At 42.2% G+C, this 16,755-nt stretch overlaps 1 protein-coding gene across 1 annotated transcript in view; it reads left to right on the top strand.

The window, feature by feature from the left end:
- Positions 1-16,755, top strand: part of RNLS (renalase, FAD dependent amine oxidase) — a 215,480-nt gene that overhangs the window by 177,473 nt on the left and 21,252 nt on the right. Inside the window, exon 6 of the mRNA XM_077258905.1 lies at positions 1,661-1,836. Coding sequence (XP_077115020.1) covers positions 1,661-1,836 — 176 coding nt within the window. The remainder of the gene's footprint in view (positions 1-1,660; positions 1,837-16,755) is intronic.

The raw sequence follows: 16,755 nt of genomic DNA, 5'->3' as shown, positions 1-16,755 counted from the left end.
CCCATTTTCCAGTACACATTTATTGGGCCTGGCTGCATCTTGCATAAAAATAGATAAATCTGCAGAATGATGAAAAAAGACATGTACCTACCTAGCATTTCTTGATACGTCATTTTGGGGAATGGGGTTGAAGTTTGTTGAAATTATATAAAAAAAAAAAAACAATAGTGTAGACCTTTCACTCTACATGTCTGTTTTTGCATACTTGTTTTATTAGTGCAATTTGACAACTGTACACACCACAACTATTCTGTAGCTTTCTATGACATTTTGCTTTTGGACATATACCTACCTACTTAGTATTTCTTGTTACGTCCTTTTTGACAATGGTTGAATAATTGAGGTTGAAAAGATTGTTAAAATTTAAATATAGTGTTCTACAAAATGTATGGCAAAAGAAAAAGTGACAATGGAAGAAAACTGATAAGAATGACGTCAGCAGAAGCACCGCCACCCCACTGACGCGAGCTGTCCGGGCGGTAGTTCTACTAAGCACAGATCTGGTCTCCTTCACGTCCATAAAGCATATTAGTGGAGAGGATGCCGGTAGCGTTATGTACTATATGGCGCATCACTCATCTAGGTTACAACAGGATGATAATACCTCTAATAGTGACACCATAGGTTTGCGTCAGTATTCTGCACAAAATGGTCTACCTCATCTCAAATGATTGAGGGATAATTTAATTTTTTAACCATTTTATTTAAAAAAAAAAAACATGAAAAGCTACCGGGTTACCATCCATTTCTATAGTAAAGTCCTTTTGACATTATAAAAGCTGTGTTTGAGTTAAAGAGCTTGAAATGGGTGAGATACAGTCCAGGAAGACCTCAAAGTGTTCTATCTCATCAGGTCAATTGGAACATCTGCAATTTGCAGCAAATTTATTTGTGCAAACCTAACTTTTGGAAACTTCTGTCAAATTAGAATTTAAAAAAATTTGATCATCTCCACTAGATACATAACTTTCTACCTAGAGAAATATTCTGATCAGTAAGAGTATTTTATTAATGTATATAAACCTCAGCAATGTATCAGCTGCAACTGAAAACCACTTGCATAAAAAGCCGACAAGTGTTCATTTTCCCTGCTGTACCCCAAAAGCGGAACTTGGACATTAAACTGCTCTCTCTACCAGCATTATTATCAATAGACTCTCCGTATAATACATTGAAAAGCCTGGTCCTCCAGATTGAAACTCCATAACTTAAACCCCACATACACACTTTTATGAGTTAATATATTTAAAAGTTGTCTGGTTCTTTCATCCTTTACTTTTATTTTAAGCACAAAGGACCTATAGACTTAAGTTTTCTGAGATCACTTCTGGCTCATATTAAGTGGGTCCAAAAGTGAAATTCTACCTCCACAATTTATTAGTCTTCTGTAACAAATATACGATCCCAGTACAGATCCGCGAGCAGCAGCCAACGTTCTCTGACATGCTCTTTCTTGTTGGACACTCTTCATGCACTTAATATCACTCTTCACGCTGTCCAAGTCCAGCTACATTCAAGAATAGTTTTTCAGTCCACGAACAGCTTAACTCTCTGCTTACCGTTTTTTGTGCAACTCCTGACATCTATGTATTTACGGTGTGAACAAAAGCATTAGCAATAAAAAAGACTATTTAATAAGCTGATTTTTTTTTTTCAACAGAGTTTTCAGAAATTGGGCCATCCCTTGTTATCCACACTAGTGTGCCATTTGGAAAAGACCACCTAGAGCAAGAGAAAGAAGTCGTGCAGCCCCTGATTCTGAAGCAACTGGACGCCATACTGCCCAACCTTCCTCAACCCAAGTATGTCAAGTGTCAGAAATGGAGATATTCTCAGGTAGGCAAGTTTATGAATAACTAGCATCGTAATTTGGAAAATCCTTCATTGTGTATGGTCTACTTCCTTGAAATTGTGGCAAAATATGAGATATCAGATCAAGATTAAATTCTAGCCAGGACTCTTACATATGTGGTCTATACTGTAGATATGCCCACCACTAGGCATTGAGGATGGCTGGGATCTCGAGAGCACACATGCTACAGCAGCTCTCTGCAATATACCCCTATGCTCCTCTATACAAGTAATCTCTGAGCCATTCTATGATGTTTCACAGGTCACGTAGCTCCATTGAGCAGTTTGAGTGACTGGATGCGTAGTTTCTAAAAATTGGCTAGCAGGAAGCAAGGAAAGGATAAAAGGAAGTTTAAAAAAATTAAGGGTTTCAATGTACAAAATTGGAATATTCATGAGTGCCCTGTCTCATTTTATTAAGCAAAATATTCAAGAACTAAAAAAAGTACTAAGATGGGACAACCTAGTCATTCATCCTGTTTGGGGTCGTCTTATTGATGCCTCTCCATTATTAACCACTGGAGTTGATGTCAGCTGACAATACAAAGGTGACATCAACCCCACAAATATTACCTCACTTGTCACTGCCATAGGGCAAATGGAAAGAGCAAGACTAAGAGCCAGATTTGGCACATCTTATGGATGCGCTATTTCTGAGGTGACTGAGGGCTGATGTTGGTAACCCCGGGGGGGGGGGGGGGCAATATATCTTGCCCCTTCCCAGGCTATTATTATCAAACTAGAGCTGTCTGTTTAGCTTAGCTTTTGCTGGTCTAAATTTATAGGGGGACTCTGCGTCATTTTCTTTCAGGGATCCCCCTCTATATTCACCAGTAAACGCTAAGCTAACGGCTGTGAGTTGTTATTAATAGCCTGGAAACCTTATAGGATAGTATCTCTTTTCTCTTGTTAACATCAACCCACAGCTGTGGGCTTTCCCTGTGCTGGTTATGAAAACTGCGTTGGAGCCCAAGCTATTATTTTAAATGTAATTCTCTATTTTACACAGAAGGGACACAGCAAGTGCTGATGAATACAACTCCCATCATTGTCGTCCGGTCGCTCTGATCTCAGGGAGACCAAGCTACAATGATGAAAGTTGCCTCCAGCAGCTGGCACCTTGGTATAGCACAAACTGTACCGCTTCTTCCTAGGCTTCGGTACTTGTCACACTGATAACACGTGGATGACACAGAAGTGTGAAAATCCTGACATGTGCGCCCCACCTTTGAATACAATGAGTGTGCGTGTGTGTCCGTATTTGGGGCCCTTAAAAAAACTAACTGCATACGGACATAAAAACGGATGTGTGAAGGGGTCTAAGTGTGTGGATTAGTAGTATTATCTTCTGTAGTAAATTATTGTAATGAATGGAACGGGATGGTGATGCCAAAGGATATAAAGGAGGCCGTACATGTTCTAAAGCTGTTGTCAGACTGCTTGAATTTGACAGCCCCCGACAAAGCCCATGCGAAACGCGCATAAGGGCTATATCGGCTCATTTGAGTGGTTACTGTTATGGGTAAGAACCTAGTTTTGGCTATGTTATGCTTCTTGGCAGCGCATGTATGTTAATAGGGGTAGTGTATTATCTACTATATACTCTGGGATATTGTTGTCTGTTAAATTGACACTGATTAAATCATACTATATATCCGCTAATAACATTATGGGGGAACTTTTTCAGGACTGCTAGATGCATTTGCACTTTATTACAGGCATTCGTTTTAACATTATAGTAATGTACCTGCTGGTCTGTATTTCCCATATCCACTTTACTTTTCATTGATGAGCTGTGTTTCTGTTCTTACTATTCCCCCTTTTGTCATCTAGTTTCTACTTGGGTATTGACATTTTAGTCATTTTTTTTTTTACTTATGTATTTTTGTATTAATAAATTGTTATATTTTTTGGACTACTACTCCAGTTTTTTCTGTTGTTTTTCATTGCATACATGGAGTGTCCATAGGATTGGGCCAGTCAAGACAATTGTCTTGGTGGTATTCCCAATTACATGGTTGCGGTATTATGATTTCTGCTTTAGCATTATTGTTCTTGCTTGAATTTGGTGTATTAGGTTGACTTTAACCCTTTTTTAACCAGTTTATATGCTGGTTTTAGGAATGCATTATTAAATTGATACCAATATGAAGCAACATCTAACAAGTTGGGTGTGAGAATTTAGAAATGTATATAGAATTTTATATTTCAGAAGTCTGTGAATGAGGATACCGAGATTTCTCATTCTCTCCTAAATGTCAGCAGCATAAATCAGATTGCTAGAATATTATGGAACATGTTGGTATGATGAAGCCAAAACTTGACAAGTAGAAAGCTACATTCCTTGTATTTCAAAACTGCACATTTTTCACAACAGCCTAAGTTCAGATTTCATTTCCTATACTTTGATTTGATTTTTGTGCAAAAATCAAATCAGAGTCTTCAATGTGCACTAAAAAGTCTCATATACTTTCTTGTAGGCCACAAAGAAGGTTCTTAGTTTAGATATACTTTTACATGACGATTTATTGTTCTTGAGAGTTATGCAAATTAAATTATTTACTCTACTCATCTCTTTAAATAAAATAGAAGCTTTGTAGGAGTTACCTTTTTTAATTCATGGCCTCAAAATATATATATTAGAAGAAGTTTTGACTGTTTGGATGAAGGGGTGAGTGATGTGTTTTTCCAATGGCTTTACTTTTCCCCCAGCATCAGATTCAATTTTGCTGAGTTTTCCTGTAAAAAGTGACTGAGCGTGGAATTCTCACGACTCACCAGGAAACTTTCTTCTTGTCAGTGAAATGGTAAAAAAACAAAATGATTTATAGGGCTGGAAATGCAGCCTGGGCCAATGCTTAGGCCATCAATGTATGGTCTGTTATCCTTTGAAGCCCACTAATCTGCAGACTAAGAAGCTTGTGGCACTCCCGACACAGTGATATCCATGTGAGCCGCCATATCAGACACAGCCACGTTTGTAGAGATAGGCCGTGTTAATGCGGGTCGGTCATCAAATTTCATAATACAAACTGAATATATTTATTGAATAGATTTTTAGATCCAAGGCTGGTGTCCCAATGTACATGTAATCCTTTGTGAATGTTTCTCTGATTTTTATTAAAGGTTGAATTTTAAAAAGTCCATTTTAACTTGAGGATTAAAGCCAAAATGACACTGACGTTCATAGCGAGTACACCAGTCTCATCAGGTCTTAGAGAGCTATAATGTAGTCATGTATACAGCTCTGTTGTGACAGATCCACTCAAAATGGTTTTTTTTTAACACAAATTAAAAGGGTTGTCCTGTTTTCTGATAAATGTCTGTGTTCACTCTACATGACTGCAGACTTTTGAACCCTTACAGTGTTCGCACCGCATGATGTCAGGATTCTCCGGGATTGCTGGCGTGAGTGGGCGGTCACGTGATTGCAAGCATGCAATTTGCATTCTTCTCAGTACAAGTGAATTCAGCAATGTTGAGCACATCAGGTCGGAAAGTACAGACTTGTGGTCACTTGACCACCTTCTCTTGCCGGCAATATCTGAGAATTCTGACAGTGTGCGGTGAGCACAATGTAAGGATTCAGAAGTCTGCAGTCATATAGACTGACTGTAGACATTTAGCAGAAAGCCGGGCAACTCCTTTAAGATATCCCCTATCTTTCAATTTCAACCATTTTTGATCTTGAGGCAACTCCTTTAAGGACTGCAGTGAAGACACCATTGATCTACAATACAACTACACCTTTGTTCTTCTTTGCTGTAGGGTTCTTAATAGTGAAATCCCCAAATACATTGATTGGCTAAACAATTGATAGGCTGTTAATAAATTTTTTTAGGAATAATATTTTTTTAGTTAGAAGAGCTCAGTAGAGATCTCAAGAATTGCTCTTCTTTCTTTTTTTTTGCTTTTATTGGGGGTAATCTTTTTAAAGGGGTTGTATCAAGTTCTTGAATAGTTAAAGTTGCAATATGCTTGTTATAACAAACAACTTTTGAATTTACCACTTTTTAAAAATCCTTTGCATTCTCAAAAATGGAGGTATTTTTAATTATACAGTTTATTATTACTCATTATCTAGGGGGGCCGGATTCCCAGCTAAGGAGCGTGTACCACAAGCAGATTCTATGCTTTAGAAGATATAGTTTGTCTTTTTCCAGCACCACTGAAAAACAGGATAAATATTCAAAAATATATTCCAAACCATTGAATAGTCTATGCATTGTAAGTCTACTGGAAATCATCCATTGCAGCTCTCTAAGGGAATCCAAAAGGCTTGAAACGCGTAGGCTGTGCTATCACAGATACACAATATAATGTTTTGGAATATGTTTTGAAGTTTTTAACCTATTTTTTAGTGGTACGGGAATACTTTAAACTATATTTTGTACCTATCTCACCTGTGAGATGCCACAGGCCCAAAATGTCAATCTTCAGGAGAGCACCTCCCCAAGCAACTGGGACATCAGGAGGCAGAGGACCCTCAGAAAGAAAGAAAAGAAGGCGAAACCACATGAGGGCAGGGACCCTCCAATATCGATTTTAAAATATGCAGAGTCTTAGTGAGAAGTTTTCTGCCCAGGTAGTAATTTAGTGGTAAGATATAAGTAGGCATCATTCAACTTTCTTGAGACACAATATAGTACTTTTTTCAGCTACATATAATCTTGCTCATCACCGACTAACTTAAGACATTTACAGCATTGTAATAAATATTTGGAGCAGTCACGCATTTCCTATAGCAGCCCACTCATTTGTCTGTAAAGCCAAAATTTCTTCTTTGTATGTGAAAGAAAGAAAAAGCTCACTGTGTGAAATCCATTATTTTGATGCTGAGTTAGCAACGTCAATAACTCACCAGAGATTACATGAATAGCAGTAAATATTAGCATTAACCTGTCCTATGTGTGCAGCCTGTTGTATGGGGGTGGCTGACATCTATCTTTGCACAGCTAGCTTTGGCTTTCTCATCTTCTCGGTACACTGTAGAGTTAATCACTTACAGAAAAAAAAGTTTTAACATCTTGTGTCTATTCATTTTTGGCTGTCGGAGAATGCAAGATCCGAACTATATGTTATGCTAATCTGATACCTAAAAGAGAGAAAAGTAAGTTATCCTACACATATTCTAAGATGTCTTCTACAATTGAATCTGTCAGCAGAAATAAATTAATTTATTGGCAGTCATAGTGGTATTCTGCAGGTAAATGCCATTTCCTCCATGCACTCCTCCCATCTGTCTGGAACAGAATAATGGTGGTTACTATCCACTACTGCTCGTTTTTGTAGACTTGTTCCAAATGGGGTGAGTCTGGTCAAAATAGGGCCCCACCTATATAAGATCGCCCTGTTGTGGCAGCTGGGCACACACAGATGGATCAAAATGTGCAATTAGAACTTCATATTTATAAGTAGAGTAAACATGACAAAGTGACATTTAAAATGATATATTTTAAAGATGTATCTATATGTTGGCTCATACATTTGCTGAAAACTTTGTTGCTCGCTTTTTAAAAATATTTAAAGTATGGTTCTATCCATTTATTTTATTTCACTATCTGTTAGCTATCAGTAATATTTGTACAGTTTATGTGTGCATTAAAATACTTCCCAGTCTCCAATTCTTCTCATTCATGATGTGATCACAGCTTTTTTTTCCCGGCTCACACAATGGACTGTTACTTCTTTCTTTTTGTATGTTATTATTATTATTACTAGATGGTAGCCCGATTCTAACGCATCAGGTATTCTAGAATATGTATGTAGTTTATTTATGAAGATTTTAGAATAATACATTGAATGCACAGGATTCTGGACTGCGCCTGTCGCTGATTGTTCGTGGCCGGCCATGTAGTATATAACAGGCCACGTAGTATATTGCACAGTCACGTAGTATATAGCACAGCCCACGTAGTATATAGCACAGCCCACGGAGTATATAGCACAGCCCACGGAGTATATAGCACAGCCCACGGAGTATATAGCACAGTGTCATGATTCCCAATGGCAGGGACATAGTCAAAATCAGGACTAGCTCTAGGAAGATGGAATCTAAGCTGACCGCGATGCGAACCTAATGCACAACTAACAATAGCCAGGGAACATACCTGCGTTTTATCCCTAGATGTCTCGCACCAGCCGGAGATCTAGCTACCCCTAATAGAGGAAAACACAGACCTGGCTTGCCTCCAGGGAAACCCCAAAAGGATGATAGTAGCCCCCAACATATAATGACGGTTAGTGGAGAGGAAAACACATACGTAGTATGAATACAGGTTCAGCAAAGAGAGGCCCACTAACTAAATAGCAGAAAATACAAAAGAGGACTTCGCGGTCAACTCAAAACCCTACAAAACACCATCCTGAAATGACTTTAAACTCCGATGTCAACTCATGACACTGGAGTGGTCATTTCAGTTCACTAGAGCTTCCAGCAACAAGATTCACATAAATGAACGCTGGACAAAAACATACAAAAATACAAATGATCCAACTTAGCTGAATCCGCAGACTTAGGAGCAGGTAGCAAGCAACAGAGGGACTCTGGTAACATTGATAGCCGGCACTAGAATGACTGAGAAGCCAGACTATATAGGAAACTCCCATTTCCTGATGGGAACAGGTGCACTGGAAATAGGAGACAGAAGTCAGCCCGTACCACCAGTAGCCACCAGAGGGAGCCCACAAACAGAATTCACAACAGTACCCCCCCTTGAGGAGGGGGCACCGAACCCTCATGAGAACCACCAGGGCGATCTGGATGAGCCCTATGAAAGGCGCGGACCAAATCAGAGGCATGAACGTCAGAGGCAGTCACCCAAGAATTATCTTCCTGACCGTATCCCTTCCATTTAACCAAATATTGAAGTCTCCGTCTGGAAACGCGAGAGTCCAAATTCTTCTCCACAACATACTCCAATTCACCCTCCACCAGCACAGGAGCAGGAGGCTCAACAGAAGGAACAACCGGTACCTCGTACCTCCGCAACAACGACCGATGGAAGACATTATGAATAGTGAAAGATGCTGGTAGGTCCAAACGAAAAGATACAGGATTAAGAATCTCCAAAATCTTATAAGGACCTATGAACCGAGGTTTAAACTTAGGAGAAGAGACCTTCATAGGGACAAAACGAGAAGATAGCCAAACCAAGTCCCCAACCCGAAGACGATAACCCACACGACGACGACGATTAGCAAACTGCTGAGTCTTCTCCTGGGACAACTTCAAATTGTCCACCACATGACTCCAGATCCGGTGCAATCTATCCACCATCGTGTCCACTCCAGGACAATCCGAAGATTCCACCTGGCCAGATGAAAAACGAGGGTGAAACCCCGAATTGCAAAAGAAAGGAGAAACCAGAGTGGCAGAACTAGCCCGATTATTAAGGGCAAACTCTGCCAACGGCAAAAAGGCGACCCAATCATCCTGATCAGCAGACACAAAACACCTCAAATAAGTCTCCAAGGTCTGATTAGTTCGCTCCGTCTGGCCATTCGTCTGAGGATGGAATGCAGACGAAAAAGACAAATCAATGCCCATCCTGGCACAGAACGCCGGCCAGAATCTAGACACAAATTGGGATCCCCTGTCAGAAACGATGTTTTCCGGGATACCATGTAAACGAACCACATTCTGAAAAAATAAAGGAACCAACTCCGATGAAGAAGGCAATTTGGGCAAGGGTACCAAATGAACCATTTTAGAAAAACGGTCACACACCACCCAAATGACGGACATTCTCTGAGAAACCGGGAGATCCGAAATAAAGTCCATAGAGATGTGCGTCCAAGGCCTCTTCGGAATAGGCAAGGACAACAACAATCCACTAGCCCGAGAACAGCAAGGCTTGGCCCGAGCACAAACATCACAAGACTGTACAAAAGTACGCACATCCCGAGACAGGGAAGACCACCAGAAGGACCTGGCCACCAAATCTCTGGTACCGAAGATTCCAGGGTGGCCTGCCAACACAGAAGAATGAACCTCCGAAATAACTCTACTGGTCCACTCATCTGGAACAAACAGTCTCCCAGGCGGGCAACGATCAGGCCTATCCACCTGAAACTCCTGCAAAGCACGTCGTAAGTCTGGGGAGACAGCAGACAATATCACCCCATCCTTAAGAATACCCGTAGGCTCAGAATCACCAGGGGAGTCAGGCTCAAAACTCCTAGAAAGGGCATCTGCCTTCACATTTTTTGAACCTGGCAGGTATGAGACCACAAAATTAAACCGAGAGAAAAACAACGACCAGCGCGCCTGTCTAGGATTCAGACGCCTGGCAGACTCAAGGTAAATCAGGTTCTTGTGATCAGTCAAGACCACCACCTGATGTCTAGCAACCTCAAGCCAATGACGCCACTCCTCAAATGCCCACTTCATAGCCAAGAGCTCCCGATTACCAACATCGTAATTTCGCTCGGTGGGCGAAAATTTTCGAGAGAAGAACGCACATGGTCTCATCACTGAGCAATCGGAACTTCTCTGCGACAAAACCGCCCCAGCTCCAATCTCGGAAGCATCAACCTCGACCTGAAAAGGGAGTGAAACATCAGGCTGGCGCAACACAGGGGCAGAAGAAAAGCGGCGCTTAAGCTCCCGAAAGGCCTCCACAGCCGCAGAGGACCAATTGGCAACATCAGCACCCTTCTTAGTCAAATCAGTCAGAGGCTTAACAACACTTGAAAAACCAGTTATGAATCGACGATAGAAATTAGCAAAGCCCAAGAATTTCTGAAGACTCTTCAGGGAAGTAGGCTGCGTCCAATCACAAATAGCCCGAACCTTGACAGGATCCATCTCAATAGAACAAGGGGAAAAAATGTACCCCAAAAAAGAGATCTTCTGAACCCCAAAAATACACTTTGAACCCTTTACAAACAAAGAATTGGCCCGCAAAACCTGAAAAACCTTCCTGACCTGTTGAACATGCGACTCCCAGTCATCCGAAAAAATCAAAATATCATCCAAATACACAATCATAAATTTATCCAGATATTCACGGAAAATATTGTGCATAAAGGACTGAAAGACTGAAGGGGCATTAGAAAGACCAAAAGGCATTACCAAATACTCAAAATGGCCCTCGGGCGTATTAAATGCAGTTTTCCACTCATCTCCCTGCTTAATCCGCACCAAATTATACGCACCCCGAAGATCAATCTTAGAGAACCACCTTGCCCCTTTAATACGAGCAAACAAATCAGTCAATAGTGGCAAAGGATACTGGTATTTGACTGTAATCTTATTCAACAGCCGATAATCAATACAAGGCCTCAGGGAGCCATCCTTTTTACCCACGAAAAAAAAACCTGCTCCTAAAGGGGATGAGGAAGGACGGATATGTCCCTTTTCCAAGGACTCTTTAATATACTTTCGCATAGCAGCATGTTCAGGCACTGACAGATTGAACAAGCGACCTTTAGGAAATTTGCTGCCGGGAATCAAATCTATAGCACAATCGCAATCCCTGTGAGGAGGGAGAGAACTAAGTTTAGGCTCCTCAAAAACATCACAGTAGTCAGACAAAAATGCCGGAACCTCAGAGGGAGTAGATGAAGCAATGGAAACCAAAGGTACTTCCCCATGAGCCCCCTGACAACCCCAGCTTACCACAGACACTGTTTTCCAGTCTAGGACTGGGTTATGAGTTTGTAACCATGGCAATCCAAGCACTACAACATCATGCAAGTTATACAACACAAGGAAGCGAATCACCTCCTGATGGTCTGGAGTCATACACATAGTCACTTGTGTCCAGTATTGAGGTTTATTCCTAGCCAATGGTGTGGAGTCAATACCCTTCAAAGGGATGGGGACTTCCAGAGACTCTAGACTAAACCCACAGCGCCTGGCAAAGGACCAATCCATAAGACTCAGGGCGGCGCCAGAGTCCACATAGGCATTCACGGTAATAGATGATAACGAACAAATCAAAGTCACAGACAAAATAAACTTAGACTGCAAAGTGCCAACTGCAAAAGACTTATCAACCTTTTTTGTGCGTTTAGAGCATGCTGATATAACATGAGCAGAATCACCACAATAGAAGCACAACCCATTTTTACGCCTGTAATTCCGCCGTTCGCTTCTGGACAGAATTCTATCACATTGCATATTCTCCGGTGCCTGCTCAGAGGACACCGCCAAATGGTGCACCGGTTTGCGCTCCCGTAAACGCCGATCAATCTGAATAGCCATTGTCATGGACTCATTCAGACCTGTGGGCGTAGGAAACCCCACCATGACATCTTTAACGGCGTCAGAGAGACCCTCTCTGAAATTCGCCGCCAGGGCGCACTCATTCCACTGAGTAAGCACAGACCATTTTCGAAATTTTTGACAATATATTTCAGCTTCATCATGCCCTTGAGAGAGGGCTATCAAGGCTTTTTCAGCCTGAATCTCCAAATTAGGTTCCTCATAGAGCAACCCCAGGGCCAGAAAAAACGCATCCACATTGAGCAGCGCAGGATCCCCTGGTGCCAATGCAAATGCCCAATTCTGGGGGTCACCCCGCAACAAGGAAATAAAAATCTTAACCTGCTGAGCGGGGTTTCCAGCGGAGTGAGATCTCAGAGAAAGATACAATTTACAATTGTGCTTCAAATTCCAAAAACGAGATCTATCTCCAGAAAAAAAATTCTGGTATAGGAATTTTAGGTTCAGACATAGAGGCATGTACGACAAAGTCTTGTATACTTTGCACCTTAGAAGCAAGATTATTCAGATTTGAAGCTAAACTCTGGATATCCATTTCTCAACAGCTGAGACCTGAGCCATTCAGGGATTAAGAGGAGAGAAAAGCAGCAGACTGCAATTATGGCTAGACAGAACTTCAGAGCAAAAAAAAAAAAAAGGTGTCAGGAACTTCTTTTCTCTCTCTTCAGCCAATACTTTTAACACATTTTGGCCGGCTATACTGTCATGATTCCCAATGGCAGGGACATAGTCAAAATCAGGACTAGCTCTAGGAAGATGGAATCTAAGCTGACCGCGATGCGAACCTAACGCACAACTAACAATAGCCGGGGAACATACCTGCGTTTTATCCCTAGATGTCTCGCACCAGCCGGAGATCTAGCTACCCCTAATAGAGGAAAACACAGACCTGGCTTGCCTCCAGGGAAACCCCAAAAGGATGAGTAGCCCCCAACATATAATGACGGTTAGTGGAGAGGAAAACACATACGTAGTATGAATACAGGTTCAGCAAAGAGAGGCCCACTAACTAAATAGCAGAAAATACAAAAGAGGACTTCGCGGTCAACTCAAAACCCTACAAAACACCATCCTGAAATGACTTTAAACTCCGATGTCAACTCATGACACTGGAGTGGTCATTTCAGTTCACTAGAGCTTCCAGCAACAAGATTCACATAAATGAACGCTGGACAAAAACATACAAAAATACAAATGATCCAACTTAGCTGAATCCGCAGACTTAGGAGCAGGTAGCAAGCAACAGAGGTGCTCTGGTAACATTGATAGCCGGCACTAGAATGACTGAGAAGCCAGACTATATAGGAAACTCCCATTTCCTGATGGGAACAGGTGCACTGGAAATAGGAGACAGAAGTCAGCCCGTACCACCAGTAGCCACCAGAGGGAGCCCACAAACAGAATTCACAACAGCACAGCCACATAGTATATAATACAGCCCACGGAGTATATAGCACAGCCACATAGTATATAGCACAGCCCACGGAGTGTATAACAGCCACATAGAATATAACACAGCCACATAGTTTATAACAGCCCACGTAGCATATAACACAGCTCACGTAGTATATAACAGCCCACGCACGCAGTATATAACACAGCCTACGTAGTGTATAACACAGCCCACGTAGTGGATAATACAGGCCACGTAGTGTATAACACAGGCCACATAGTGTATAGCACAGGCCACGTAGTGTATAGCACAGCCCACGTAGTATATTGCACAGCCCACGTAGAATATTGCACAGCCCACATAGTATATTGCACAGCCCACGTAGTATATTGCACAGCCCACGTAGTATATTGCACCGCCCACGTAGTACATTGCACCGCCCACGTAGTATATTGCACAGCCCACGTATTATATTGCACAGCCCACGTATTATATTGCACAGCCCACGTATTATATTGCACAGCCCACGTATTATATTGCACAGCCCACGTAGTATATCGCACAGCCCACGCAGTACATTGCACAGCCCATGTAGTATATTGCACAGCCCATGTAGTATATAGCAGCCCACGTAGTATATAGCACAGCCCACGTAGTTCATTGCACAGCCCATGTAGTACATTGCAAAGCCCACATAGTATATTGCACAGCCCACGTAGTATATAGCAGCCCATGTATTATATTGCACAGCCCACGTATTATATTGCACAGCCCACGTAGTATATAGCACAGCCCACACAGTGCATTGCACAGCCCATGTAGTATATTGCCAGCCCACGTAGTATATAGCAGCCTACGTATTATACTGCACAGCCCACGTAGTATATTGCACAGCCCACATATTATATTGCACAGCCCACGTATTATATTGCACAGCCCACATAGTATATAGCAATGTGGGCATCATATCCCTGTTAAAAAAAGAATTTAAATAAAAAATTGTTATATACTCACCTTCCGTTGGCCCTGGATCCAGGCGAAGCGGTTACCGACGCTCCTCGCGCGCTCCGGTCCCAAGAATGCATTGCGGTCTCGCGAGATGATGACGTAGCGGTGTCGGAGAATGCTACATCATCATCTCGTGAGACCGCAATGCATGGAGCAGTCACCGGAGTGTCGCGAGGAATGGGGAAGGCCTGTTCCTGATCCAGGGGCCGACGGACGGTGAGTATATAACGATTTTTTATTTTTTAAATTATTTTTAACATTAGATCTTTTAACTATCGATGCCACATAGGCAGCATCAATAGTAAAAACTTGGTCACACAGGGTTAATAGCAGCGGTAACGGAGTGCATTACACCGTGGCATAACGCGGTCCGCTACCGCTGCCATTAACCCTGTGTGAGCGCTGACTGGAGGGGAGTATGGAGCCGACACTGACTGCGGGGAGGAAGGAGCGGCCATTTGGCCGCCAGACTGTGCCCGTCGCTGATTGGTCGTGGCCGTTTTGCCGCGACCAATCAGCGACTTGGATTTCCATGACAGACAGAGGCCGTGACCAATGAATATGAACCAATCACAGACAGACAGACAGAAGGACAGACAGAAAGACGGAAGTGACCCTTAGACAATTATATAGTAGATTATACATTTTTATAGCACCATTTATTCCATGGTGCTTTACATGTGAATAGGGCAAATATTGACAAGTACAATAAATATGAGTAAAACAAGGCACACACAAGTACAGGAGGAGAGAGGACCCTGCTCTCAGGGTAACTCACAGTCTACAGGGGATGGGTGAGGATACACTAGGAGAGGGTAGAGCTGGTTGTGCGGCGGTTCAGCAAACAGAGGATCGCTGTAGGCTTGTCGGAAGAGGTGGGTCTTCAGGTTCCTTTTGAAGGTTTCCGTGGTAGGCGAGAGCCTGATGTGTTGGGGTAGAGAGTTCCAGAGTATAGGGGAAGCACGGGAGAAGTCTTGGATGCGGTTGTGGGAGGAAGAGATGAGAGAGGAGTAGAGAAGGAGATCATGAGAGGATCGCCCCCGAAGGGGTTTCAGCTTCCCCCCTGCGCTGGGAGGAGGGGGATACGCGTCGGAGGCAAACCCATGCTGGGATGGACAAAAGCTTGTCTTGACTTTCAATAGATCTCAGCGAGGGGTGCTGCTCTGCTACGTACGAAACCCCAAGACAGAAACAGATCGTCTACGAATGATTTAGCACCGGGTTCCCAGCGAAACTTGCGGTGTGCTCCGGGAGAGAGGCGGCGGGGCTTCCTATGTCTACGAGAACCTCATTTTAAGTTTCATAAACATTGATAAAATGACTTCTAGTCCACAAATACCCCATGTGTGATCCGGCTGGTCACAACTGAACTTCTGTGATCCAGGAGAGGGCCAGAGCAGCGCAGCGAAATGGATAAAGACAGCGATCGGTAAGTATTTGTACATTGAGCATACATTACTAAAAGCTGACAGTCAAATAAAAACTAAAAGATCTGGAATGTTCCTTTACTTATGCTATATCAAAATATCTACTCATTATATATGCGGATTATTTTTACATGGACAAATGTAGGTTATCATATTTAAACATCTTTATGAGATTCAGCTAAAACTGCTTTGGAAAAATCTACAGAGCACTATTGCAAGCAATGGGAGGCATTTTGTGAGAGGTGCACAAATGGTTTTCTGCAACGGATACATACTAAAATGTGCAATGCAAAAAATGCAATGTGAAAATCTCCATGCAAGAAAATCGCCAGTGATCATTTGGGCTGCACAAGCTAGGACCCCCATCTGTTGCTAAAACATAATTAGATATTTCAGAATGAAAGCAAAGTTGCACCTTTTGATCTTTCAGGGTTTCTAATGCTATTTTAGCTTCCATCTACATCTGTAATAAACATCACTGAAATTGAAGAGGCACAGATGCTTGCCTAAGCCTTAGGACCCTTCCTTCCAACAATCATTGTCTCATAAAATATACAAATGTGGTCGTCACTTAAAGGGAATCTGTCAGCAGTTTTTTTTCTCTGTGAGCTGAAGACTGCATGCTGTGTAGGTTTAAACTCAGATTTCAGCGATGCCTCTCTTATCAAGCTTCGAGCGTCACAGCGTGGCAGAGTGGGGCCAAAAGATTGCGGCGTCTGGTTTCACAAACTCCTGCACTAGTTAGAAGTACTTCACCATCTTATTAAACAGTGCAGGTTTTTTCTTTACTGACAATGCAAGGATTATTCAGTTCAGTTGATCTCCTGGAACTTTCTTACTTGGAT

The sequence above is a fragment of the Ranitomeya variabilis genome, chromosome 4, assembly GCF_051348905.1.
Source record: "Ranitomeya variabilis isolate aRanVar5 chromosome 4, aRanVar5.hap1, whole genome shotgun sequence".
NCBI lineage: Eukaryota > Metazoa > Chordata > Amphibia > Anura > Dendrobatidae > Ranitomeya > Ranitomeya variabilis.
Note: the sequence above shows the minus strand (reverse complement) of the source record. Positions and strands in the feature narration are given on the sequence as shown.